The 27064-nt window shown below is 39.8% G+C and overlaps 1 protein-coding gene across 1 annotated transcript in view; it reads right to left on the bottom strand.

Moving 5' to 3' along the window:
- Positions 1 to 27064, bottom strand: part of col27a1a (collagen, type XXVII, alpha 1a) — an 81585-nt gene that overhangs the window by 49913 nt on the left and 4608 nt on the right. Inside the window, exons 2-7 of the mRNA XM_030149804.1 lie at positions 26047 to 26117; positions 19948 to 21452; positions 16783 to 16836; positions 9157 to 9210; positions 5995 to 6048; positions 3838 to 3891 (exon numbers count right to left, since the gene is read on the bottom strand). Of these exons, the coding sequence (XP_030005664.1) occupies positions 3838 to 3891; positions 5995 to 6048; positions 9157 to 9210; positions 16783 to 16836; positions 19948 to 21452; positions 26047 to 26117 (1792 nt within the window). The remainder of the gene's footprint in view (positions 1 to 3837; positions 3892 to 5994; positions 6049 to 9156; positions 9211 to 16782; positions 16837 to 19947; positions 21453 to 26046; positions 26118 to 27064) is intronic.

Genomic DNA, 27064 nt, shown 5'->3' with positions numbered 1-27064 from the left:
TATATTTTAGTTTTTATACTCTTTTATATACATTATTTATACTTTGTTTTATGGCACCTAGGCTGATTGCACTTTTTTAATTTCACTGTATTTGTACAATGACAATACAGACAATAAAGACATTCTATTCTAGTCATCAGACATTTTTTGAATATTTCACTAAATAACAGTGCTCCTAGACTTTATCTTGGATTGAGGAGGAAAACAGCCAAGATAGTGAGAAAGACAGATGCAGAAAAGATGGTGAGAAGACACAAATCAACCAGCAGTGGGACCAGACACAAAAGAAAGCAGGATAAGTAAGGTGAGATGTGTGGCTTGTAATGTGGCCTTGTAGCTGAGGTTTGGCCCTGTGCATGTCCCCTCTCCCTGACCCTGCCTACCATACTGAAAAGCAATCGAGAGTCTGGTTGGGGCAACAAATGTTGTACGGATGGAACATGCTTGGCTTGTCTGACTGTGTAAAATCACACTCTCCTATCACACTTTCAAAGCACCACTGGTTTCTGCATTAAAGTTTTCCATGGAAAACCAGCAGCCAAATTCCTGAATCCCCGGCTGAAGTGTCAGGCTCAGGTCTGATTTAGAGCATGTATGTGAGTGCATTTAGGTGAGTGAATGTGTGTGTGAAAGAGGAAGGGAAAAATACAGAGAACAGAGAATAAGCTGATGTTGTCCCGTTTTCCTAAACCACAGCTTTAGAGAAGCAAGCCAAGCAAGCGAGACAGAGCAAGTAAAACAGCTAAAGAGGCAGAGGCAAGAGGAAGAAACAGCACATGGATGTTTCAGGGTGGCCTAGCAGTGCACTGTAATTGCAATAATAAAAGTCATCAAAAGTCTTTTTTGGCTCGTGACCCCATTTTGACATCACAAATTTCTGGCGACACCAGACATTCAAAACGGAGACTTTTTTTTTGTTGTTAAAACTAATTTGTTTTTGATCGTGTAATAGTTTGCTATACTACATTGCAAATAAATGTTAATCTTAGATGATCTTTAGTCTATATAATGTATGTTATTGTGGACAGAGGGAGAAAAGCCAGGTGTAGATTACTGCACAAAGTGAGAATTTGATTTTCCTTGGTCAGGATATGTACAGTCAGTCCAGCTTGGATTTACAAGGCTGACAATTAATACTGAACAAACAAGAACTCAAATTATGAATTATGAAAGAGCTACAGCATCTGAAACCGACCACAATGAACATTTGAAAGATAAACAGAACCACAGTGCATCAGTTTCAGCTTCAGTTGGTCATGTCTTTAATGTACTGGGATTGTCTCTGTCAACTCACCATATATTTTTTATTAGTAAGGTTTTTTTTTTAATTTTCATCAATTACTAGAAATTTCAGGCGACCCCATTTGAATTTCAGGTGACCCCAAGTGGGGTCCCGACCCCAAAGTTGAAAAACACTGCCTTACACCAAGATGAGCGTCTTTAACAGGAGGGCTGCATCGGCAAAGGACGCACCACCTTTTCCACCTGAACTGGCAAAAAAGGGCCTACAACACAAAACAAAACCTGTCTCTAAACTGTCTGAGCTGCTACAAAACAGTTTTAAAAGTGCCTCACATGTCAGTCTTAGTAATCCCATGCGTAGGTATGTAGGATACACATTTATTAAAAGCAATAGTGTGAGGCACAGCTGTGAACTGTGAGAAGTTATTGTACATTGTCCTGTGTAGGTTGAAAATGGGCCCATAAACGTCTCTGTGTTTATGTAGGGAAAGGAAGCTGACTCCTTGTGGTTTCCTTTACAGTCATCATGTCTGTGGTTCATTGACCAACACCTGAGGCATGCTCTGATGTGTGAGCGTGTGTGTGTGTGTGTGTGGTGTGTGTGTGTGTGTGTGTGTGTGTGTTGTGGTGTGTGTGTTGACGAAAATTACCATGACAACAACTTCTCAGACATGAGATTATGATGTCAGTCTGATAGATTCCCAGAAGCTGTAACATACTACACTGCAAAAATCAAAATCTTACTTAAGTGTATTTTTCTCATTTCTAGTCCAAATATCTCATCGCACTTAAAATAAGACATAATCACCTAAAGAGTAACTTTTCAGTGAGATATAAGAACTTATTTTTGGCAGATTTTTTGCTTGAATTAAGACAAAAAATCGGCCGATGGAGCAAGTGAAAACTATCGCGATAAGATTTCTTGAAATAAGATTTTCAAATCTAATTGACTGATTGATTGATGTATTTATTTCGAATATGAATGTCAAAACAGAAGAAAATAAATAAACAAACACTTAAACATAAGACATATAATACATACTCGAAAAGGAGTGAGAAGAAGTACAACTTATAAACTCCCATCCCTTCTCCTTACATAATTCATAACAATTATGTAAGGAGAAAGGGTGGGAGCTTAGAATGTCTAAAAATAAGTTCTTACATCTCACTTACAAGTTATTCTTTAGGTGATTATGTCTTATTGTAAGTGTGATGAGATAATTTGACTAGAAATTAAGAAAAATACACTTGGTTAGGTTGGGTTTTTGCAGTGTATTTACTAATACAGTGATTGGTACATCATCTCTGCCTGTTGCATCTCAGTCTAGACAGGTAGACGTGACTGATGTAAAAGAAACAAAAGTGTTTCATTACACATTACTTTCCTTTCCAGGTAAGGCTATTCTAAATGTTAATTTGTGGCTAATATCATAGACTCCTATAGGAGCCCATGCCTGAGCTGTTTGTCTTGGACTTCTTTCCTGGAGCTTTGATTCACACAACCACCCCACTAACCTCCTGACAGCCTCTTTAAATCACTGCCAATGCTGTCTTATAAAGAAATTAGTGTTTTCCACCAGCTTTACATTTTCCATTGTGACCGTATGTGGATGAACGAGAAAGAGAGAGGGGGGAGAGAGAGACAAACAAATGGACAGAGAGCGAGAGAGAGAGAGAGAGAGAGAGAAAATCTGACTTTAACAAAAGCCACATGTTAAACTTGAGGCAGACATCCAACTAGAGTCTGTCACTCTGTTACAGAGCACTGTGGCTCTAGAAGGTAGACAGTGCATACTAAAAAAGCCAACATTCTCAACTAACTCCTTTATTAATGTTTGCATCATTAAATTCTATGTATCTAAAGCATGCAGAATGCTTCTCATGGTATCATCTTTTGTTTGGGAATTGGTGAATCATATTATTTATGATCGGGCTTGAGAAGTCAGTAGTGTTGATCATGCCTTATATTGTGTCTAAGCCTTCTACAGTTGTGCCATCTTTCAGGAATGCATGCAAGCCATACTGAACATACACTCTCAACTTTTCCCTTGGTCTGACTACTGGATCCCTAGATGTTCTCCTCCTGTTTAACAGAAGCACTGTTCCAATTTTTGTTTGCTGGAACCATGAATCACTCAAGCTGCAACTAAGTTGTTGCGTATGAGTGCATGATTTGCACCATTGTGACTCTTCATTGCACTGACGTCCCTCATTGGAAACCCTTTGAGCTGCAACCAGCAAACACACATGGAAGAAATGGAGAGCAGAAGAAGAAGAAGAAGAAGAAGGGAGATGCAGAGGTCAAAGGAGGACAGAGCAATCGATCCTTTACAACGATGAAAAGAATACAACAACAAAGACGTACAGTTTCATAAAAATACCACAACAGAAACAACACAATGACACTGAGGTTATGAAATGGTGGCAGTGACGCATGTAAACTTTCTTGGACTTTCCCCTTGCTTTTCTGCTGGTGTAACAAAATGGGAGCTCTTATTGCCAGTTTTAAGCAACATCCACTTTATTTTATGGGAAAGCATCTGAGAAAACTGCAGCGTGAAGCTACTGGAGTGGAAACGTGTTCTCAGGTCTTACCTTTCGACCAGTCTGGCCAGTTAGTCCAACTGGGCCAATAATCCCTGAGTCTCCCTGGAAAGTAAAGAGACAAAGGTTAAAAGGTGATGTATACAAACTGGATACACAAACAAGAATAAATATCTCTATTGCTCGTTACTTTCAGTGGTCCAAAGCCTTTCTACAGTTGACTTTAGATGTTTTTCAGCCTCGTTTAGCTCAACTTTACTTTGTGTTAAACACGTAGAAATCCAAGTCTTTGCTATTTTTGAGAGGCAAAGAGTTAACATCCTACCTGAAATCAATACCATTCCTAGAGTTAAAATCCCTGCAATGTTGACAACTTACAAGGCATGATTATTGATTAGAATGTTTTGTTTTTTTTTAATTTAACCTTAATTTAACCAGGAAATATCCTATTGAGGTTAAGAAACTCTTTCAAAGGAGTCCTGGCCAAGACTCCCAACTTCTCACATCATTAAAATTCTGGTTTACAAAATTAAATAATGGTTCCCTTTTCAGACCAAAACCTGTTTCTGCAACTTTTTGCTCTGCTCCTTATAAATGCACCTGAACAGTAGCTAAAGGACATGGACACCATATTACCAGTGTGCTTTATGTTTTATTACTGACTATGGCAAATGTACACAACCCTTTGTTTTGCATGCTGTTAATAAGTGTCTGAGTTGCTACTAAGTTGGAATAAAATATTTGTATCTGTTCTCATAAAATGATTGTGACAATGTTATTTAATCTTTATAGATAAACCATAACTGGGTCTCAGTGAGTAATCAAGGCCTCTGGTTACTCCTTTATCGTGCAAGTGATTATTTTTGGTCATTTCCACACACATTATAAGACACACTAAGTTAGTACATTTTTTTCAGGGGTTTTGGTATAAATTGCTTTATTTAGACCTTCTGTTGGTCCTATTTTATTATTGCTACTGTACTGTTTTAACCCCTTATCGAGCAAGTAACTATTTTTGGTAATTTCCACATACATTACAAGACAATGACAGCAACTGTTACAGTGAGTCAACAATCTCAGGTCCAATGTGGTCTACAGGGTCTGTAAGGTCCACCTATGCATGAACAGTGAGTGTACCTGCTTTGTTAGGTACCATGAAGTAATGGTACTAATGTAAGGAATGATGTTCAAAGGGATCACGTGGATGTGGACAGGAGTCTGGACCAGTACTTATGTTGTTGGAATGTTCTAAAAGTGATGTTATTTTCACCTTACATGTGTTTTTCTTGTATTTTTTTCTATAAAATTCTTGGGGTTTTTTTGTTTTGTTTTTTTTTTTTTCTTTTTTTTGGTTTTGGCCAGTTACACGTAAGAAACCAAATATGGTAACTGACATTTTCTGCATAACAATTAAAAAAAATTTGAAAAATTTCACAAAAGTAACTAGAAAAGCACTCAGAGAGTGCAGACCTCCACCATGGCACATCAGTAACCCCCCCCCAATCACCACCAAAATTGAATCATTTGTTCCTTGTGCCAGTATCAACATCTCCTGAAATTTTCATCCAAATCTGTCCATAACTTTTTGACTTATCTTTAACATGGACAGAAAGACAGACAGACAGACAAACAAACCAACGCCGGCAAAAACATAACCTCCTTGGCGGAGGTAATAAGTCTTGTTATGTCCTCCAATAACACACTATGGTGGAAATGTTGAATTTCAGAGTATTTCTATGACTGACGTATAAAAGGTTAAAGGTGATTACTGATGTGTATAAATAGGAAAAAAGACGAATATGTCTGAAAACAAAATTATTTCAACTTTATGGGCAACAGTGTATAAAAAGGGCCTGAAACCGTCAACATTTAAGACTATTATAAGAAAAGAGGAAAATATTCTTCATCACTCTGACTACTTTTATAACACTGGAATCTTTAGTCATCATCTGTAATTGTATAAAACTATTTACTACATTTATTCATTTCTATTGTATGAAATGTGTCTGTTCCATTTCCATTTATTGTTGTAAGACTGTCCAAGCTACTCCCTTGGCCAGGTCACTTTTGGAAAATAGATTTTAAAGTCAATGAGAGTTCCACATGGTTAAATGAACTATTATAGTATAATAAAAATGTGCTAGGAGCAGGCCAAACAGGATGTTGTTAAAATCTAATGTAGCTTGTAAGAAAAGAGAGTCACAATACCTTCTCTCCTTTAGGTGCTGGTCCAGGTGAGATGCCTGGGTCTCCTTTTCTCCCCTAATGGAAAAAAAAAAAACACAAAGCATGTTCATAAGTGCAAATGATCAATGATTTCAGTGATTTCCATCTGGTAAATCTGTTACATCATCACCTTTAGTTGGACTGAGGAGTTCATATTGACACATCTAGTGCACTGTGTTCCACCAGTCACACACACCAGGGTTCATTGTCAGCAGTTAACAATAATAACAGGACTGCAGGACATCAAAGCTATAGGTCGGAAATTAACCTGAGTGCTGACTCCCTCGCTTCCCCGGGAATACGGGCCTTTTACAACTTCTTTTTGATTTATTAATGATGAAAGAGCAAAGACTGTGGCGCACCCCAAGGCATCAAACACTTCACAATCAGTCTCTCAACACAACAGCAGGTAGAAGCTGCCTGCAGCACCAGTCTGCATAAAAACCACCGAGGCATTCATTCAAGGCACGGTTTCAACTATTTATTTCATGGACTCATTGGAAAAATTGTCTGGAAATAACTTGCATGAAGTTGAAATATTTAACGTTTAAGGAATGCTGTATGTATTACCACTCTATCACTAGATAGAGTGATAATATTCACAACTAAACATTAGATGAGATTATTTTTTTATTATTATTAGTTTGACCTACTAATCAGTAGTGGTGTAAGAAAATATCGGTTCTGCAGCATATGGCGATATTTCATTTTGCAGTACTGTATCGATATGAAAAAGTACTTTATCGATATTTTTAGGTATTTATTCAAATGCAGATATTGTGGAGGGTTATTTTTGTTTTCTTTTTTGTTTATATTTTATTTATTATTATTTAACACTCCTTTATTAAATAATGTTAGTTAGTTGGGATTGAACTAAAATAATGTTCTGATGTTAGTTCTGAACTAATAGAATATGAACATTTGAACAGGATCTTAAACTGTAATGTCTGTTAAACATCATTTAAGTTTGAACACAGGAACATTTTGTGATATAGCATTACATCCTGTTGGGATCAAATAAAAATGTGTTTAGTATTTGTGCATATTTCTGGTTGAATTCAATTCTTCAAGGAAATAATCATTTAAAAAAAGAAACAAACAAAAAATTGCCTTTTTAACAGTATCATGATATATCGTGATATATCATATCGTGATCCGAGTATTGTGATTTGTATCGTATCGCCAGATTCTTGCCAGTACACAGCCCTAATAATCAGACAGGATATATGGAGCAACTGCTCTTCTTTGTGTCCACATAGTTTAAATGGTACAATACAAAAATCCATTCATACTACATATCACAATACACAATACTACTGTAAAAAAAAACCAATATCAACATAACACAGTAAAAACAATCCATCATGATCAAGCTGATAATATTATTATTTATTTAAAATAGGATACTCATAAAATGATCGGGAAGAAGTGAAAAGATTGTGTATTTTTAATAATGATATAATGACAATAGCAGAAAATAATAGACACAAACCATGAATTAATCACCCTAAAATAATCTGATGCTAAAAGGAATGCTTATTATTACTGCAGTTTCTTCTTGATGTCCATTAATCACTTTGATTTGTAAAATACATAAGCACTTGCTCATCTTTGTATCTTATCAACTCATCTATTACTATTTAATATGAGTACTGTTAGTCATAGATGGTGTTGAAACAGGGGTCAAAATGCCGGCCGAATAGTGGGGAAGATGTTTGAGGAAGGTGAAGAATGTCAGACAAACAAAAAAAAAAGAAGAAGAAGAAGAAGAAATGGTAAATTACGACAGGGAGACAAGAATAAACAGTCCTTTTGGGTGACCTACAGGGGGTCAGGGCAGCAGTGATGGGGTTGATGAGGGTGAGTGGTATAAAGTGCATGCCACTGCCCAGTTGTCATTTATGTAAGGCATTTTTATAATGCACTTTAAATATAGGTATTGCTGCTTGCTGTGTGCCCTGACTACACAGAGGCAGAGGTCAAGGGTGTTTACTAAGACATACATCAGTGTGGACAATTGGACGAGGGATGCAGAGAATTTGTCTTGGTCAGGGTCATCTCCTGTTCACACGTTAAAATTAGACAGATTTATTTGGAGTTCTCACTTTCCGTCTCGTAACGTGTTTTTTCTGGGAGTCTGATAAATCACAGAAAACTCCCCCCTGTTGACTAGACTTCTCAAGATTCTCCAGGGGGTTGGAGGAAAGACTCAGAAGTATTTTACAGAGAAACATTGCTCAGATAACCAGCACCGACTGATGTTTTATGAATTCAGTATCTGAAGAAGTCGAACCCAGTAGTGGCTGATGGGTAAGATTAGGCTAGTTAGAGGGATGTTCACTTCAGGATTTATTGATTGAATGATCTGAGTTAGGAATTTAGGTATTTCATAGTTTGACTCAAATGGTCATTTTAACAGTAATCCAGGGAAAGTCAAAAATCGCACATTTCTTTTGGTTATGATTAATCAGCTTTTTCCTCTCAGAAACTATCCATATTATATCTACATCTAAAAATCCAAACTAGTTGACCTCTACATGTTTATGTTTATGTTTATGTTTATGTTTACGCATTTGGCAGACGCTTTTTTCCAAAGCGACTTACAGGGGAAAACCAATTAAATCACTCAATCAATCAAAATTTTATTTATATAGCACCAGATCACAAAAAAAAGTTATCTCTTGACATTTTATATATAGAGTTGGTCAAAACCAGACTCTAAGGCAATTTACAGAACCCCAACAGAATCTACATAAGACATAACTGCAACAACTCTACAACTCTATTAATTATAACTGCTTTTTTGTTGTTTTTGACCTTACATCCCATTGACATTTAGTCTCATACCCTTTAATCTTAATCCTGACGTTGACATGAGCCGCACACATGTTAAAGTCATTCAGCTCTTCAGTATTAAGTACTGTTTTGTTCAGAGTCTCAGACTGCCAGGTGTGTCTGCACTGCCGTCAACTCAGATGCCCCCCTAGTTCATCAGCCATAAAACTACATAACCCTTATGAATTCCAGCTGATAGAGAAAAACTAAATGTAATGGTTCAAAGTGGAAAAAACAACATGGCTGTCAGGTTCTTGCCAGAAAAAGAAAGACTTGCTTGTGATCAGGAATTGTGTATGTATATTATACCTTGAGCCCGGGTGGACCAGGTCGGCCAGGGTTTCCATGGGGACCGGGGGCGCCCTGTGGAAAAGCAGTAGACAGGAAAACATAATCAGAAGAGATCTCAATCAATCTTCATATTGGCATAGAGCTGATGCAAACTGTGGCTTTGCTACTACTGTGAGGGAGACCAAAAGGGGGTGGGGGGGGGCAGAGACTGACTGGAGAACCTCAGCCTTCTTTAACCTACTTTCCTATACATCAACTGTGTGTGAGGGAGAGGTATTTGGGGTTGGGGGTAGTAGAAGCTTATGGAAAATGGGGCACTGTGGAGGAGTGGAGGAGCTCTGCAGCTTCACCATATGGATGTGGTTTTCCTGCCCCCTGTTGCCTTCGCAGCCCCCTCCCCATCCACACGCACTCACACACAGACACACACATTTGCCAAGCATCTTAATGAGTAATGCAGATCATCTCGTATCATAACATTTTGGATTCCACCGCTGGTGTGTTTCTAGCCATGTGGTTGTTGCTTAGGGGAATGAACACAACTGTGTCTGAACACAAACAAAGAACCATCTACAGTAGCAGCATATTTGTAATGTGAACCATATCGCCCTGTCCAGCAGCCCCCATGGGAAGGTTTAGCTGAAAACCCTTTGGAAGCCAGCGAAGGTCTCTCTCCTCCAATTTTTCTTTAGTCGAAACAGCGGCCGTCAGACGGGATCACAGGGGGTGTTGCTGCATCTTTATGATCCATCTATCTGTCCAGCTCCTCTTTCTCTGAGTAACTTTTTCCTGTGGATCTCTGACCTCACTGCTGCCCTCCACGTGGTGCGCCACCCTAGGGCCCCACCCTCACCTTCCCCCTTGCACTGGGTCAGGGGTCAGGTGAGGCAGAGGCAGAATAAAGACCCACAACTGCTTTAAGCCGGGTCAGTGAGTTTCATTGAGGTGAGTCAAAACAAATCAGGAAGCCATTACGTTAGTGATCTTGTCTGCATCATCAAAAAACAACATCCAGACAGGCAGCTCTTTATTATCCCACAGAGAGTGAGGGAGGGAGCGAAGGTAATCTACGGTTTGGGCTAGGTTATACAGCTCAACAAAACCCCCTTTGAGAACAGTTCAAAAACAGACACACTGGTCGGGTGCAGACATGACAACATAAATGCTTTTTTTCTATAACTACTCTTCCTGTTAAAAGGAGCTTTGATGACAGTGCTGCCTGATTCACTCTGTGAGATTTTCAGAGACAGATCCTGTCAAGAATGAACAGGACGTTACTGAGCCTGTGTGAGGGTTTGATGTCTGGTGTGAGTCACAGAACATTCAGGTTTTCCACTAAAAAAGCCGATGTTGAAAACCTTATAATGTAATAAAAAATCAGTAAAATGCCTCTCTCCTACCTTCATTGTCATCACTCACTTATCCATATAGTTATGATAGTGTTTATTTTATAGTTCCATAGATGGTAGAGATTTCTATTATTTGTACTAACTGTTGTAATAGTAGTATATCCACTGTTAGTACTTGTATTTGTAGTAGTAGTATTAACAGTCATGGACCTTTGTTCTGGTTTCTAGTAATTATACTAACACCAGCTGATCTACTTTTGACAGTTCTAGTTCAGTTTTCTGTGCATCAACTGCATCCATGTGTCTCCCCCTACTCCCCCCCCTTCTCCCCCAGTCTCTCTCTATCTCTATCACTCTCTCTTTTTTCTCCTCCTTTACCCTCTCTCTTTAACCCCAACTGGTCAAGGCAGACATCCATCCTCCACAGTCTGGGTCTGCTCCAGGTTTCTGTCTGTTAAAAGGAAGTTTTTCCTCACCACTGTCACCATTCACAAGTGTTTGCTCCCGGAGGATTCTGTTGGGTTTCTGTAAATTGGCTTAGAGTCTGGTGATTTTAATTTGTCTTTGTTTTTATGATGTTTGTATTTTGTTGTTCTTAGCCCCCTTAACACCCTGTGTTTTCACTAGTTTTATTTACTTATTTAATCCCTTGTTTTATGTTTGGTGTACAGCACTTTGGCCAGCTGTAAAGTTCTTAAAGTGCTTTATAAATAAAGTTGGTATGGTATGGTATGGTATGGTATGGTTTGGAGCAGCTCTATATGTAAAGTGTCAAGAGATAACTTTTATGATTTGGCGCTATATAAATAAAGTTTGATTTGATTTGAAAATGAATATGGTAAAATACAAAGCCTTTTCTCAAACAAAACAAAACAAAAAGTTTAAGATGAGATTGAAAAGCAGTAATAGATTAAGCAGATGTAATTATCCAGAGCTTGAGGGCCCAAAGTGCAAAGGCATAACCACCTTTAGTCCCCAAACAAGCCCTGAAAGCGATCAAAGAACCTGTGTCAGCTGATCTAAGAGGGTGACTAAGATCATGTGGGATTAGAAGATGCTTCATACGGTTTGGAGCCTGGTCATGTAGAGTTTAAAATGTCTTCTAAAGCTTCTAAATCAAAATGAAAATAGACAGGAAACCAATGCAGGGATGCCAGAATTCATTATATGATCCTGTTCCCTCAAGATTTACAACTTATTTTCGACGACATGGGGAACATTTACACTGGTTTTTAGCTTATGTTTTATGTGTTATATTTTCATTCCAGAGATTCTTATGTTTTAATGATCATGCCTTTTTTCCCCTCCCACACTCATTTCCCCCCTTTCATTTTCGGTCTGTATGCAGCTGGCGCTCCCTCGAGAGTTAGTGCGTCCAGACACTGTTGAGGCATGCTGTTGTGCCCTAAATAAACTAAAACAAACGAGACATGTTTGAATTACATGCTTCAAAATTAACCCTGTGGCTTACCACACTTTGGGCAGTGCGCTGGTAGGCACGGGCTGGCATTGACGTTTAGTGCTGTGCTCCCACTTGCCTGTCGTGTCCCTTTCTCTCAGAACAGGTGTCTAATTAGAGAAGACCAGGGTGGGGTTCAAGTTGAGGGCTATCAAATGAAAAACCACCCAACCTCTGAACAGCAATGCAGGGCGTTACTGTGGTTCCTGCGGTAATATTACTGCTTGCTCTGTACATTTCATACCGAGCCTAAACGTAGACAAAATGGTCACAATCTAAACATATAATAGCCACTAATATTTCATCATATAATATCATACGCTTTGCCTGCACACAGGTTTATAAATATCAATGCTCAGCCCTGCAAAAATTTTTATAACAACACCATATGTGAAGCTTTAAGCCAAGACGTACTGTATATGCACATGCAGGATCTTAAACTCGGACGCATGACATCACTCTGGATGATACATTCCCACAGTGAATATTTCAGAGGAGCCCTTTTAACAGGCTTTGCTGTAAACATGCGTCTGAGTCTCAACACCAGCTCATAAAGGCCATTTAAGCATGCACACAGCATAACACAGTATAAAGATAAAAGAGATTGTGTATGATGCTGTGCCAAAAGAGAGCTGATGGAGCACAGACTGATTAACTAACATTAGATCAAGAGGGCATGTAAATCCACTGGACGTCTTCATAATTAAAGATTCCAGCCTGCACACATAGTAAACTCTCTGCCTTTGAGGAAATCGGGAAAATATTTCACTGTTCGTTAAAGTTGCTAAAGCCGTCACTAAGTGTGAATCAGCAGCCCGTTGCCACATAAATTACTGTAAAACTGCATAATAACAAAAACAGACAGACTGGATGAATTAAGCTGTGTTGGTGGAAGGCCAAACATATGAATGCATTTGCTTCAAAAGCCAGATTTCGGAGCTAAATACACCATGCAGAGACCTGAATATAAGAAAAAGGAAATGGTAAGTAGTCCAAAGTATTATTTAAGCACTACAACAATAATAGTAATAGTTCATACCGGCAGTGACAGTTATGAAAATTACGATGGAAACCTAGAGCTAAGCTGATGCCAAACATAAAATCTGGTATTTAAAAAAGTATTTAAAATACCCAAAGGGGACTGTGAAGGTAGTAAACTGGAGCTGAGTCTGTGTGTTTTTTACTGTTCTGGAGCTTATTCCAGTGCAGAGATCCATACACACCGTTTACACTGGAGATTAGACAGACCATTAAAAAGATGTTGCCATCACAACACACTGCCCTCAGCGGAACACAGCACCTTTACTCATTTAATAGTTCCTTTTAGTCATAGCGCAGTTTTCCAGGTTGGTTGGTACTTTATTGCAAAATTTGCCCATCTGGGATTTGAATGAGCTTTGTGTGCAGGTGAGGCAACGTAGGGGAAATTATGTTTAGTGACAGAGGAGCAGTTTGAAGGGGAAGCATGAGGAAAGATGGGCGACAGAGATTTTTTTTCACTAACACAAAGACCCTTTTGACCCAGCCGGCTCCAGACGAATACATGCAGCAGAGTCTTTATATAGATACAGGCCCTGTGTACCCACACTGCATCCACCGCACGTTTCCTCTCACACCCTTCTACCACCGCCGTCATTTTAGGCCGACACACACACTCGAAGGAGCTCACCATTCATGGGCACCGCTTTCCTACCAAAAGCTCCTTCTCTAGACAGACGGTTGTTGCCATAGCGACGGCGTCTCACACTCACATGTGTGGGATCAGAGGTCAAGGTTCATGGGTGGTGCTTGGTGGGATCAATAGTGCTCTGTGTGTCATCATAGAGACTTCCAGTAATCCAAGGCTACGGAGGGTCATGCAGAAAACCCTGACAGGGCTGAAAGCAGCTCTCTTTTCAGTAAAACCTAAATGTGGCTTTTCAAGGCGAAGGACCGGTAAAGTCTGTGCAGTATTTACTGATCATATCTATCACACTCAAAGATGCAGTAATACATTAATTGAAATGATCTGTGGTTGCATTCTAACATTCTGTGGGTATATTCTTTTTTTTTTTTTTTCATCTTTGTATCATTTTCCTCCTTCCTTTTCTTTCACTTTTAACTTATGATACATATGTGGACACGTTATGCCTGCATGATATGTGATGATATTGTTCAAAGATCCTAAAATAAATTGTGATAAAGAAAGACATTCTGAAATGTCTTTAGTAGCTGTACTATATCTTTCTTCTTTGACAATTCAAACATTAAACATTAGCTTAGGCCCACTGAAATAAACAACTTGAACATGTGGTCATATCATTACTTTATCATATTTTTTAATTATTGGTATTCACTGTGATTGCAATGTCTATCACACACAAAGATGAAAATGCAATTCAGTCAGCTGTGATACATGTATGTGTGGAGATGTTCTATGGGTATTTGTACATGTAAAGTACTATAAAATTTACATTTACTGTCATTCATTCTCTTCATTTAACCAGTTCTAGGACATTCAGAGCAGTGGCACTTGCAGATAAATTGCAGCCAGTCCGCTGGTCAAGAGGGCTGGAAGGAGAATTAACCTAGCATACCTGTTTTTGAAACCGAATGACCTGAAGGAATTCTGTGTGACTGAGAATTGAACCAATAAACTGTAAGGCAACAGTGCAACCCACTGAGCCACCCAAAAATCCATGCATGTGTTCATAAATAAGTAACTTTTTACGTTTCTTTATATTTCTTGTATTTTTGGATTGTAGAGTCTCAAAGTCCCATCATATAAAGTCAAGTAAAGTTGACCTGAACTGAACTTGTAAACCTGGATCCAGTGTGTACAGATTCTGACTATGATAACGCTTATGACCAAATAATTCTGTGTCATTTGTAAACCTGATCACTATGGTGTGAATTTGGATTAAGAGTTAATTATCTACACGTTTAACCCATGAATTTCATTTACCAAATTGAATCCACATTCTTATCTAGCCGAAGGGGGAACAGCTTAGCCAACATGTGTTTGTGTGTGGATGCTTGCAAATGTGTGTATATGCATCTCAGTGTTAGCGCACACGCAAACACACATGGCAGAGGCAATTAAACTTGATAAATGGCGTTGTTTACAGGAAAGCTCCATAATCTGTCTCACTCTTTATATAGGCAGGTCATAAACACAGCCACATATGTCTGCTACACAGCATCACATTAGTGCCGTAGCGTGTATGCACTTGTGTGTGAGCGCTTATGTGTACTTGTGTATGCACCAAACAAAACGACTTTGAGGTCAGAGTCAGACACTGGCGGCATGTTTGCAAGTGACCCTTGTTAACGCTGCATCAAAACCGTTGGCCTTTACAAGTGCTTTTTTATTGAAGAGGCTTGTTTTCATTGTTTGCTCTTTGCAAACCAACCACTTCCACTGACAATGCCACAGGCAGTTCAACAGCTGGTTTGCTGCGGCTGACAAAGGCCATGTCTAAGCCACCAGGATGTAAATCAGCTAGGGGTGACTGGTAGATATATACTGCTGATGAATGAGGTTTGAGACAGACATAGACGTAGTCATGGTTTGATCCTAAAAATCTGTCTGGAAAATAACTCATGTCAGTATGATACCTTGTTGATAATTTTTATGGCTTGCTAGTCATAATAAGAGGCTGCTGTTACGTGGTTAAAGTTAAATATGTGCTTATTCTGAAGAAAAACTGCTTCTTTGTTAACAAAAATAGTTCCACTCAGAATCATACTTAAATAAGCCTTGCCTTGACCAAGTTCAGAAAATTTTAAGCTCCATTAAAGTTTTATTCTAGTTGAGTCTGATTTGAATCATAACAAATCCACCTAAGAGGGAGTAATGTTGTGGAACTGCTCCTATGGACAAGACGGGAGGTGCTGCAAAGGTTTAAATAGCTTTAATTAGAGCCAGACAAAGACCTCCTTATGCATCTATAGTGGTAGGGGATCACAGCGACTTTAGCTTAAGGGCCTCTCTGAGACACACAGACACAGTAACTACTTATTAAATGATACATAAAAGAACATACAACCATGAGCATCTGAATGTCTGAACATATGTGGCAAACGGTGATTGAGAATTCCTAAAAGAACACCTATGAAGAAGACTATATCTCTTTAACTGCCTTTGAGAAAGAGGCCTTTCATTAGTCCAGAATGGGATTCCTATGAGGTGTCGGCGCAGCCTGCTGCAACAGCTCACTCAGGAGAAGAAAGTCCAGCCGAGCCATGTGTTCTCTGTCTGTTTACAGTGCTTTTATTAGGCATCCTGTGGCACAGGCAACCTTTTGAAAGGCAGTCTTTTTAGGAGCTTTCCTGTTTATGCTTAGGGGTGGGAGGTCAGCACTCGCAGGCCCATGCTGAATATGGTCAATCTGCCTGCATAGGAAAACTTTGTGCATGCGTATGGGTGAGAGGGGTGTGTGTCTGTGTCAGCTGGGGGGGCGGGAGGGATTTCAAGTGATGTGCGAGTCTGGGTTGGCAGGTTATTATTGTAAGAGCAGAAAATGCACCATGGGATACCACGGAACACACAGATACAGCCCTCTCTGACCTTCTCTGTTTGTTTGTTTGCTTGCTTGTGTGTTTCTCTGAGTCACTCCTGCGGTTATTACTGTGCTTTTAGTCAACGTGTACTGTACGTCAGCAGGGGTAGAACTATCACAACAAACACACACACACAGAAACACTAGAATAAAGTAAATGCTTACACAAAAATACCTATTGAAATGGTTTCTTAAAAAGCCATATTAATACTGTTCACAGAAATCATAGATTAAAATGAGACTGATGTAGATGGAGGTGTGTGAGTGTAACTGTGGAGAAGTAGCCCATACTCACCCGTGGACCCCTTTTGCCTGGCAGCCCTGCCTTCCCTGGAGGTCCTGGCAGTCCCTGGAGGAAAACAGAGGCAGTCCTCAGTCCATGGTTGCATTACCACATATTTGTTGATAGCACACAGACAGTCTCAGTCAATAACTAAGCAATGTCCCTTATCAAAATCTGTTAAAACCATGATTGTCGTTTGTGTGTTTCCACAGTAAATCCCCCCCTTGTCTACAGACAAACTGCACAGTGGCTGTAGGGTAAAAAGTGACACCTTTTTCCTTCTGAAGTAATTCCATCCCCAGGTGATGAAAGGTCAACCTTATCCATCAGGAGGTTCTGTGCTTGTGTGGCAGGAAACCGTAGAAACTCTAGAAATAACAGGTCATTTCCTGCACCACTCAATGCCCCAGTGTGGTTTTATCAAGCTCATGCTCGCTCGTTTTCTTTTAATCAAAAAAGTGGAAAAGAAGAAGTGAGGAAAAACAGAGGGCTTGTAGCTAAGTGAGCACTACAGGGCTCTGGCTGTCTCGTATGCAGCATTTTCTAAACGTTTGTCCACTGTAAAATCCACTCAAGCATCTTAAATATGCTGTTTAAAACTGCCTTTTTACTGGATCTTCACATGTAATAAATGAGCTAAAAAGCAGCCGCCATACTATAAAGCACCCAGTTACTGACGTGTGAATGTTGTACCCTTTCTATAGTTTCCTCATCTCAATTTTCACAAGGCTGTGAACTTTAAGAGACAAGGCACAACTTCAAAACAATGGATACACTCATTCGTCTTAGTGTAAAGGTTATTACACGACCCCTACAGCGCATACAGCGTGTCTGTCTGCGATGTGGTTTATATGTCGCTCTGAAGATTATAATTAACCCCCCGCCATCTCTCCATCTTACCATCTTCCAGAATGACCTCCAAGGTTGAGACCACCCCCATTGTTACAGGTGGTGTGCTCGATGGTGGCCTTATGGACCTGTCAACATCAACACACACCCGCGTCCATCTTCACACTTCCACCCCCTGCTTCAACAATCCTTTTTGTTGATCTGTTTGTTTATTCCTACCGTTCTTTTCCTCCTCACACCTGTCCATCCTTACATATCCATTGACTCTGGCGTATGAATCTCAACTCTGTATTTGCCAATATAGGCTACTAACTACTAAAAAACAGCTGGAAAACATTTTGCATAAAAATGTGAAAATGCTCAACTAATCTTTCATTTTTATTAATTAAAATTTTATGCTCGAAAAGCTTTCCAAGTGCGACACCATCCAAGCATTTATTAGAGGTAGCAGCAGCTTGCAGATATAATCAGTGAAACTGAAAACAGGAGCCAGGATATGCATGAAATTTCAGATGTCAATTAAATTTAAAGTCAAAGCCACTATAACTTCATCTAATTAAAATGCCAAATCACACAATTCCTGAATAAATTAGATCAAATTCAGGAGTGCAGTCAAATTAAAGTCTATGGTGAATGGCAAGATGAAGGGAAACTGAAAACAAAATGTCATTTTTACATTGGCAGTGGAAACAAGGTTAATTCAGGTGTGGAGCTGTGCCATATCTGTGCTCCTGTCTTTCTTGTACAACACTGACATGTGGAAACAATCGAGTTTACGGGTTTGTTGTGTCTTTCAGAAGATGACCCCTTCTGATTTAGGAAGTTGGAGCAATGAAAGGCAAGCCATCAGCCAAAAGCTGAATGAATGCTGTGCTTTTCACGTGCAGGAATGAAGGTGTGTGTGCAAAACTGAGAGACTAAGAGGAAAGAATTCAAAGTATTTTGCCAAAGAACCATGACTGGGCTCATCTGAGATCCTGCAGTGCGCTACATGATAAGACAATGAAAGACATATGTGCAATCTCTGATATAATCTCACAGTCCATAATTTAACCATGACTGAAACATGTGAGCCTATTCAATGAGTGCATTTAAGACTCAGACTAAATACCCATCCAAACAGAGTCAGCTTTAGGTGTGCATATCCAGCATACACCGCAGCCATAACGTGACATGACACATAAAACAAGTCTTTATTTTGGTTGGCCTTAAAATTGCATGTGTAGCTGTAAAACCTGCCATACGGTCCATAAATGAACAGCCAAGTATGGTGGAGATGACATTATAGAAGTCAATTAGCCAGTTCTAGACACGCAGACCTGTAATCTACTACAACAAATTAAAGAGTCACTACAAATAAACACTGGGCCTGCTAAAACTTGACACTAAAATGACGTTTAGAGGATCAAGTCACAGGAATGGAATGAATCCAAATGAAGCTACAAATACATTCAGTAGGTATCTTTATCTAATTCAGGCCCCAAGTGAAGGTATAGAAAAATGTAATGCTATCCTTCAACTATAAAACAACTTCCATAGGTATGTTTTTTTTAAATCAAATTAACACAGTTCTCCGATAACTTCTTCACAATTTCAATAATATGCAACCTATAAAGAGACATACTTTGACGTTCGGCACTAAAATGGAGAAAATGGTCCTATCTTCTTTATTCTCTAAGCGGGACAGATCATAAGTACCTGTGTGGCTGCGCGGGAAAGTTGAATGATTGTGTTTACTGACTGCTCTGACCTCTGACCCTGCTTTGAAAGAGGGCCATATGACCTCCACTATTCTATATGACGGAGGAATCTGGTGCAGAGACGGCAAGGCGTCAGACCTGACACGTCACACCCAGCCTGGAGGCTTCTGTGCACAGAAGAGCGAGGCAAGAAGGAGGAAAAAGGAGGATTTCTAACCGGTGTGGGAAAAGAGATAGTGGCATATTAGCCTACATATCTCGGTTGGTTCATATCCAGCCCTGCAGCACTGGAAACAAAGCTGGTCTTTTACTTGTGACAAAGACCAGTACACACTAGGATGTCCCCAATGCTTTACTTTAACCACTTCACTGATGTCAAGCACCAACCCCTCTACTCAACCCTGCCTCATAACCAGCGAACACATTTTTTGCTGACTGTGATGTAGCTTTACTGATATTAAATCAAATCTTCGCTTTCAGTCTGGGGGTTAGCAGGACTCTGCAGCCTGGTGCAGCTATTGAGAACAGCCAAACCATATTTGACTAACTTTATCTGCTCTAGCTGCTATCTCCACCAGCATGTACACTAACCACCCCAAAAGCTGACAGTTCGAGTAGTAGTTCTTACCCTTAGGCCTTGGTCTCCTTTCTGTCCTTGGGGTCCAGCCAGCAGGGAGAACTGAGTCGGTGCCACATCCCAGCTTTGGTAGCCATCAGTGGCAGGTGGTGTTACTGGGTTGTATGAAGGTTTGGTAGGTCTTGGGGTGACTGGGGCCTTGGTTTTGGTTGGTTTTGTTGGCTTGGTGACCTGTTTGGAAACTGGCTTTACAGTTTTAGCGTTGGCAGTTTTAGAAAATGTTGATTTTGATGGACTGACTTTGGATAATGTTGGTTTTGAAGGTGCAGGTTTGGCGGAATTTACTTTGGGTATTGTGGGTTTGAACGGAGTGGCTTTTGATGTTGTAACTTTTGGCTTGGCAGGAGTCTTCTTTGTGGTGGTGGGTTGTGGTTTCTTTGGGACTGTACCTTGGTCTGATAGGGCAGAATCAGACTTTGTCTTGGGAGGTTTGGTGCTGGCAATAGTTGGAACAGTAGGTTTTTTCTTGTTGTCTGATGCTATAGACTTTTTGGGGCTACTTTGAACAGTGGGCTTTGGGGGGCTGGGTTTAGAGGTTTTATTTGAAGCCTTAGATGTAGAAGGTCTTGGGGTTGGGGCTTTTGTAGGTGGTGGTCTTGTCCTGAGTGGTACTGTGACAGTTTCAGTCCTGGCCTTGGGTGGTGGTGAAACCAGTCTAGGCTGGACTGTGACTGGCATCACAGTTCCAAACAGGGGTGTAGGAATGGGTTTAATTGTTTGGGTGGGGGGCACATATCTAACAGCAGAGGCAGCAGCGGCAACACTCCTGGCCAGGCTCAGCCCCTTAGGCTTCCTAGATGTTTCCAGGCCACCGCGTTTAGGGGTAGCAGCGGTAGCTGTGATGTTTGTATCTCGTGGTAGGATAGGCAGCAAAGGAGAGAGGTTAGGCCTGAATGTGTCTGCTTCCCTGCACTGTTTCTTAATGTACCTGCAGTAGTTGTGAGCTGCCTGTGCAGAAGGGACCAGGTCAAACTGGCAGATGGCTCCTTCAAAGTGTGCTGAGGCCTGCTGCTGGCTTGTCCGCCCCAGCAGAAAGGAGCCCTGGAGCTCTGGAGCCAGTCCCTCCTCACTGTCCCACCCAAAGTCTGCATGAACACTCTGCTCTCCGCAGGAGGCATATAGAGTCACTCTCTGTCCATTAATTCCCACTGCCAGCTGGTGCCACTGGCCATCATGGGGATCATAAGGCAGTGCCACAGAGGTGTTTGGTCCAGTATGAAGGACCAATTTTCCTGGCACAAGTTGCAGACCAAGAAGAAGCTTCTTTCGACCTGAGAGCAGGGTGAAGAGGAAGGCACTGTTAACGCGGTGTGAGCGCACACTCAGGACCAGTGCCAGATTGGGCCAGATGGCCGCTGGGAAGACTGAGCGCAGTGGAGCCTCGATGTGAGCTCGCTGGTTGAGGATGATCCCCGATCTGAAAGGAATGATGCCTGCTGGCACCGTGCGCGACAGCTTCTCTCCCTTAAGCCCCAACTTTTGGAGGATGTCCACATCTGAATAGAAGAGAGACAGGTGTTAGAGCTAAAAAAACATTTAGACGTGTTAACAAAATCAGTGCAGTTACGCAGGAATGAAATGTGTGAGAGAAAATGAAAGATTTTTATCGAGCTGCTAATTGACAGTCATTTATTTCTCCTCTGTCTTCCAACTAGACTTAGGGAATGTGGACCTGATAAGTTCTAAGGTTATATGAGTGAGGACAAGTGAAATATCTGGCTTCATTCAGGGGATTCAGCAAATACAACTTAAAATGTCAAGTAAAGTTTACCTTTAAACGGTCAAGCATCACTTGAGGACATATAAGGTCAGGAGTGACCAATGAATCCAACATGAAATATTTGGACCAAGCGCTTTTTGCTGTTTTACTTCATGTCCTCAAACCTTTCTGAAAAAAACACTAATCCATCTATTACATGTGGAAGTAACACGTTTTAACTGAACCACTGTTTGGTTTACATGGTAACACTAGCATGCAGCAAAATGGATGAGATCAATGGGAGCAAGCAAGGAAAACTGTTAAACATTTTAAGATTATTAATAGGACGTGGAGGAGTAATTTTTGAGAAACTGTTCTTTTTTAAAGAAGTGATGTATGTTGAGATATTTTTGCCTTTCTCTCCAGTGGCAGTTGGATTGAGTACACTGGCTTAAGAGCCAAATTTCCAATAACTTTCCAGCAGAATAATATATACACAGTGTTAGCACACATTACAGAGATGGCAGCATCACAATCATACATCATGTCAGACTGGTCTTTACGCCAACACAGAATAGCAGCTCACAAAGCTCAAACACTGTGAGATGAATAGATGAGAAAATAAAATGTTAAAGCAAAACTGGACTTACTACAATAAACTCATTGGGTTTTGAGGTCACAAAACTGCTCTCATAGGTTCAGTGGAGAAACTTAAGCCAAAACAAATGACTATGTATAGGTCCAGGCAGACAGACAGACAGGCTGGTGGTAGGGGAGTAGTGACCTTGGTGGTTTCACTCATGTTCTCTGCGAGCGTAGGTGCTGCAAATAGGTGCTGAGGTGGCGTTTACTTTATATATCAGTGGTTCTTAACCTCATGGTGCTTTACATTACCACAAGTTGTGGTGTGATCATTTTTGGATGGCACATAACATGAAGTACGCTGTAATTCATAGATGGACATACTTTTAAATATAACTCAGACAAATAATGTAACGCAGGATCTGTATTTATACAATCTGTCGCTGGGAGTCACGTTGTGCTTAAAGGAAACATCACAGCAAGTGGAGGAGAATGTGAGGCCAAAGCAGCCAGTACCAGGAATGCACAATCAGGTTAAAGACCCTAATCCTCTCTTATAAACATTTGGCTTACATATTCTGCTACAAGGGAAAGAGAGGCTGATGGATGCTGTGTGAACTCAGGGAGCAGGAATACGCTTTCTAAATGTGCACTTGGCTTAGAAAAATCTCCACACCACATATGAACAGTAGCAGTAGTGAATAATTCCTATATGCTCTGTAAGACATTGCTCCTTTGTTGTAATAGGCTCCACTCTGCCCTCCTCATCAGCAGAGACAGTTTGGACTTTCAGAACATGACCACAGTAACCGCGAGTGAGCCCAGCATCTCCCCGCCTGGAGGCAGAGCACAGTTTCCAGCATTCAAGCCAACTTTGACTCTCTCTCTCTTCAGAATTTCAGTCTCGACCGTCCCAGCGCTCATTCACTGTATGACCTGTGATCTGGGACCTAGGCCCCTCACCATCTTTATTGTTTCTGGTCTCTCTATGACCTGTGGTCATTGGGCCATGTCTAATGGGGACATGTGTATAGAAGCCCTGCTTGTGAGCTTATAGAAAAAGGGGCTAGCAATGTTGATGAGATGACAGGAATTGGAAAAGATAAAGGGACAGACAGCTGGGATGTCCAAACAGTTGCTGTCTGTTTAGGTAGTTGAGAACAAGGCCTTTAATGTGATGCACTTGTTTAGATCCTACAAGAGTTGCCTCATTAGACCTTTGAATGGGGTCTCGTACTTTGGACAGATATGACTGCATTAAAACATTGCATATAAGACATTTTTTCATTTCTGTTCACACTGATACACATCATCTAAGGGAAGAAAAAAGTGTTAACAAAATGTGTCTATAAAGTATTATGTTAAATACAGTCTTGACTAAAAGTGATGTCTGGAAATGCTACCAGGTTTTAACAGACTATCAGATCTGATTTTAAAATTCATGAAACATTACACTCACACATCTAAAAGAACCATATGTATTTTCATTGCAAAAGACAGGTGAGCCAAATTTAGACTTATAGCCTGTTCTTTATAGTTTTTCCCTTTTCTGTTTAGGGCTGTAAGACTCTCCCCTGCCTTGAAGCATTAGGGCTTTATAAAATCGTCTGAGGAAACAAGACCCGATTGGGGTATAGTATATACCTCGCCCTACAGTGAATTCTCCTTCTGTGTGGTCTTTTCTGCAGTAAAGGACAGCAGCATTTGGCAGTGAAGCAGAGGGTATTTCACATGTATTACTTCCATAGACTTCTGTCTCCAAACTTTTATATTTAAATACAAGTTGTAGTATAATGAAGCATCCATTAGCCATGTGGTTTTATATATACAACATATTGTATGGATGGGGAAAACAGACTTGTGTTTAACACATGGCTGGAGTTCGCAGCCTGAGTCTGTGCCAACTCACTCAAGTAGGACACAGAGAAAGTCCAAGGCTCTTCACTCTGTAATGTTATCCCTTGTCAAGGATGAAGTCACTGATTCATTCGAACACACTCAAAGGATCTCTCTTTTCCTGGCCTGACTTGTCTACAGTGGGCCATTTGTGATACTTCTGAACGGAAAATGATCCTCTCAGCAATACATCGCATGTGAGAAATGAAACAGGGGAAATGAAAGATTACACTATGAATGTATAAATATAAAAACAAGTAATTAGAATTAATTTAATTCTATAGAAATGTATATGTTTGTGGTTCTTGTTGTTGCACGTATCTAGAAAATATATTATAATTCCTTTTTCTAATGTAGTCACCTGTCAAGACAATAAACACCATAAAACAACACACGGATTACTGAGCTGTGGCTACTTGAATGTCAACATTTATTTAAGTGATATGGACTTGGACTCTTTGCAAGTACATCTGTCTGGAAAATTATCTGCTATTATACCTGCCAAGTACTTATTACTGTTTATACTCCTCTGCAAATAATACACATTCCACTAGTTTACCTCATTGGTGGATAATGCTGACACTCTAGCATCATCTGTAACAGATTCTATTTGTTGCTTGTATTTATATTAATATTTTGCTTATTTCCTTTTTGTCCTTTTACTGTATTCTCGGCACTTTGTACTGAAAATAGAAATACTTTTATTATTGCTGTGAAAAAATGTCCATAGTGGCCTCAAAACTGGACTGACTTTGAGGAGGTTTAATTCCTAAAAAAGCAAGTTTTACTTTGGGTTTGATGTTATGATTAATTCTTATTTATATCTGTATTTATTACTTTGGCTTAGATCTTCTTAGGTATTTGTTACTTTGTAATAAAGTGAAAGATTTTAGATATGCATATGTGCATTTTCACTGTCAAAATTTCAAAGCAGAGGGAAGGGGATGTCAGTCATTAAAAAAAAATCGGTCGACCTATAACTGTCAATGAAATTGAAGAGAAGTGATTTTGGCTCACTGTCTGCCATCGGCCCAGAGAATGATCCTATGGTTTCCACTACATCTTAACAGGAAGATAAATGATCACATGTGATGCTGTACGTCTGGTAAACGGACGTCATGTTGGAAAAATCTGTCTCTTAGAAAAATACAGTAATATCTATCATGCATCTTGCAGCAATGATAACAGACAGCCTATATTGGACAGACACTCATTTACCTTTATGTCATGTGTAGATATTTATAAAAACAAATTAGTCATCTTTCTGAAAAAAAGAAAGAATAAGAGCCACTCAGTTATGTAGATCACACAGCCTGATGTGTTGTCAGTGGACACTCAGTTGATCAATGTAATGCCAAGGATGTCAGGGAGATGCATTGTGTTTTTGTTTTTTTGTTGTTTTTGTTTGACGATTGCACTTTTTAATTTCGTTGTACCTGTACAATGACAATAAAGACATTCTATTCTATTCTATTCTATTCTATTCTATTCTATTCTAATGAACTCATATTATATTACCCTAAAAGAAATGCATTGTAGTGAACTTCTGAGCAGCATAGTCATGTTCATATTGAATCAAGTGGAAGCCCCAAATCACAGAGGGTGACTAAATTTTCTGCAATGGTCAGCTTTAAATCCACGATCTGATCACTCCCTCGCTCACTCAACTGACTTTCTCAACACACGTTGTCATGGCAACGGTCGGCCCAAATCTCATAGCAATGTGTTTACGTGCTTGGGCTCTTACCAAACAGGCAACGAGAAACTCCAAATTCCCCCCCACTGCTCCAATAAGTTTTACAGTTTTCTTTTTTTTTTCCACTGGTAAATGAGCAGTGAAGAAGGCAAGAGGTGAGGAGAGTTTACATGTGTTTAATGGAGATGAGTGGAGGTGAAGGGATGTTGTATCTTACCTTCAGAGTGTACTTGTGTAAGTCCCAGGTAACAAGTACAATATAAAACGGTACAGAGCAATAGGGCTCTCCTGGGGAAAGAGAAGAGAGGACATTAGACAGAGACAATTGCTAATGTTTGTGTGATGATCTACCTTAATGACTCAATAATGTATGGTATGCTTTAATGAAGGCAAAACTTCTATTATCAGACAATGCAGTGCTAGTTTCTCAATAGCCCATAAAATCATATAAAGGGCTGAAATTACAGATCTGATGTCACTGGTCTACAATTTTTCAGAAATGATTTGCTTCAGACATTAAATGTGCTAAATGTTACGAATTTTAATAAGATTAATTGGAAAATAAATGACAAAAGTGCCAGTTTGCTAATGTTTTCAAGGTATATGATTAAGTGTTACTACACATATATATTGGTTTATGTACATTTATATAATAGTTTAATAAATCTTCCACTAAATAGAACCTGTAAAGTGAATGTATTCTAATGTGCAGACAGTGTTTTGAAGTAGATCTTGTAGCTCTGAGACAAATATTCCTTTTGAGTCAAACCCATTCTCTCGTTAATTCTTGAATTTCACATTTTGACCCAAGGCTGTATCTTGGAAAGTTCAGCCAACCAGCATTTTTGACTTGATTTTTCTTTATCAGTGACTCTCATGTGGTAAAATTTCATTACTTTTATTCTGGAAGCATTTTCCTTGTAGACCAGTGTATCCTAAGAAGCCTAACAGAATAACAATTACTTGTAGCTGTTGAGTTTTACCGTAATTAGAGGTTTACATCAAGATAACAAATCCATACACTTTGCTGCCGTTGCTATGACTGTGTGAATGACAAATGGGAACCCACTTCTGCAAAAGCACTTTCAACTCAAAGCCACGAAGAGCACCTCTCACCAACACACACACACATACACAGCTTCAAATTGTGGTTTGTAGGACAGAAATACTGTACGAGACCTATCCATCACCGCTTCTTCCCAAGCCAATATATGCACACAGTGTGACACACAAGG

The sequence above is a fragment of the Sphaeramia orbicularis genome, chromosome 12 (assembly GCF_902148855.1).
Source record: "Sphaeramia orbicularis chromosome 12, fSphaOr1.1, whole genome shotgun sequence".
Lineage (NCBI taxonomy): Eukaryota > Metazoa > Chordata > Actinopteri > Kurtiformes > Apogonidae > Sphaeramia > Sphaeramia orbicularis.
The sequence above is the reverse complement of the archived record's forward strand: the minus strand, read 5'-3'. Positions and strand labels throughout refer to the sequence as shown.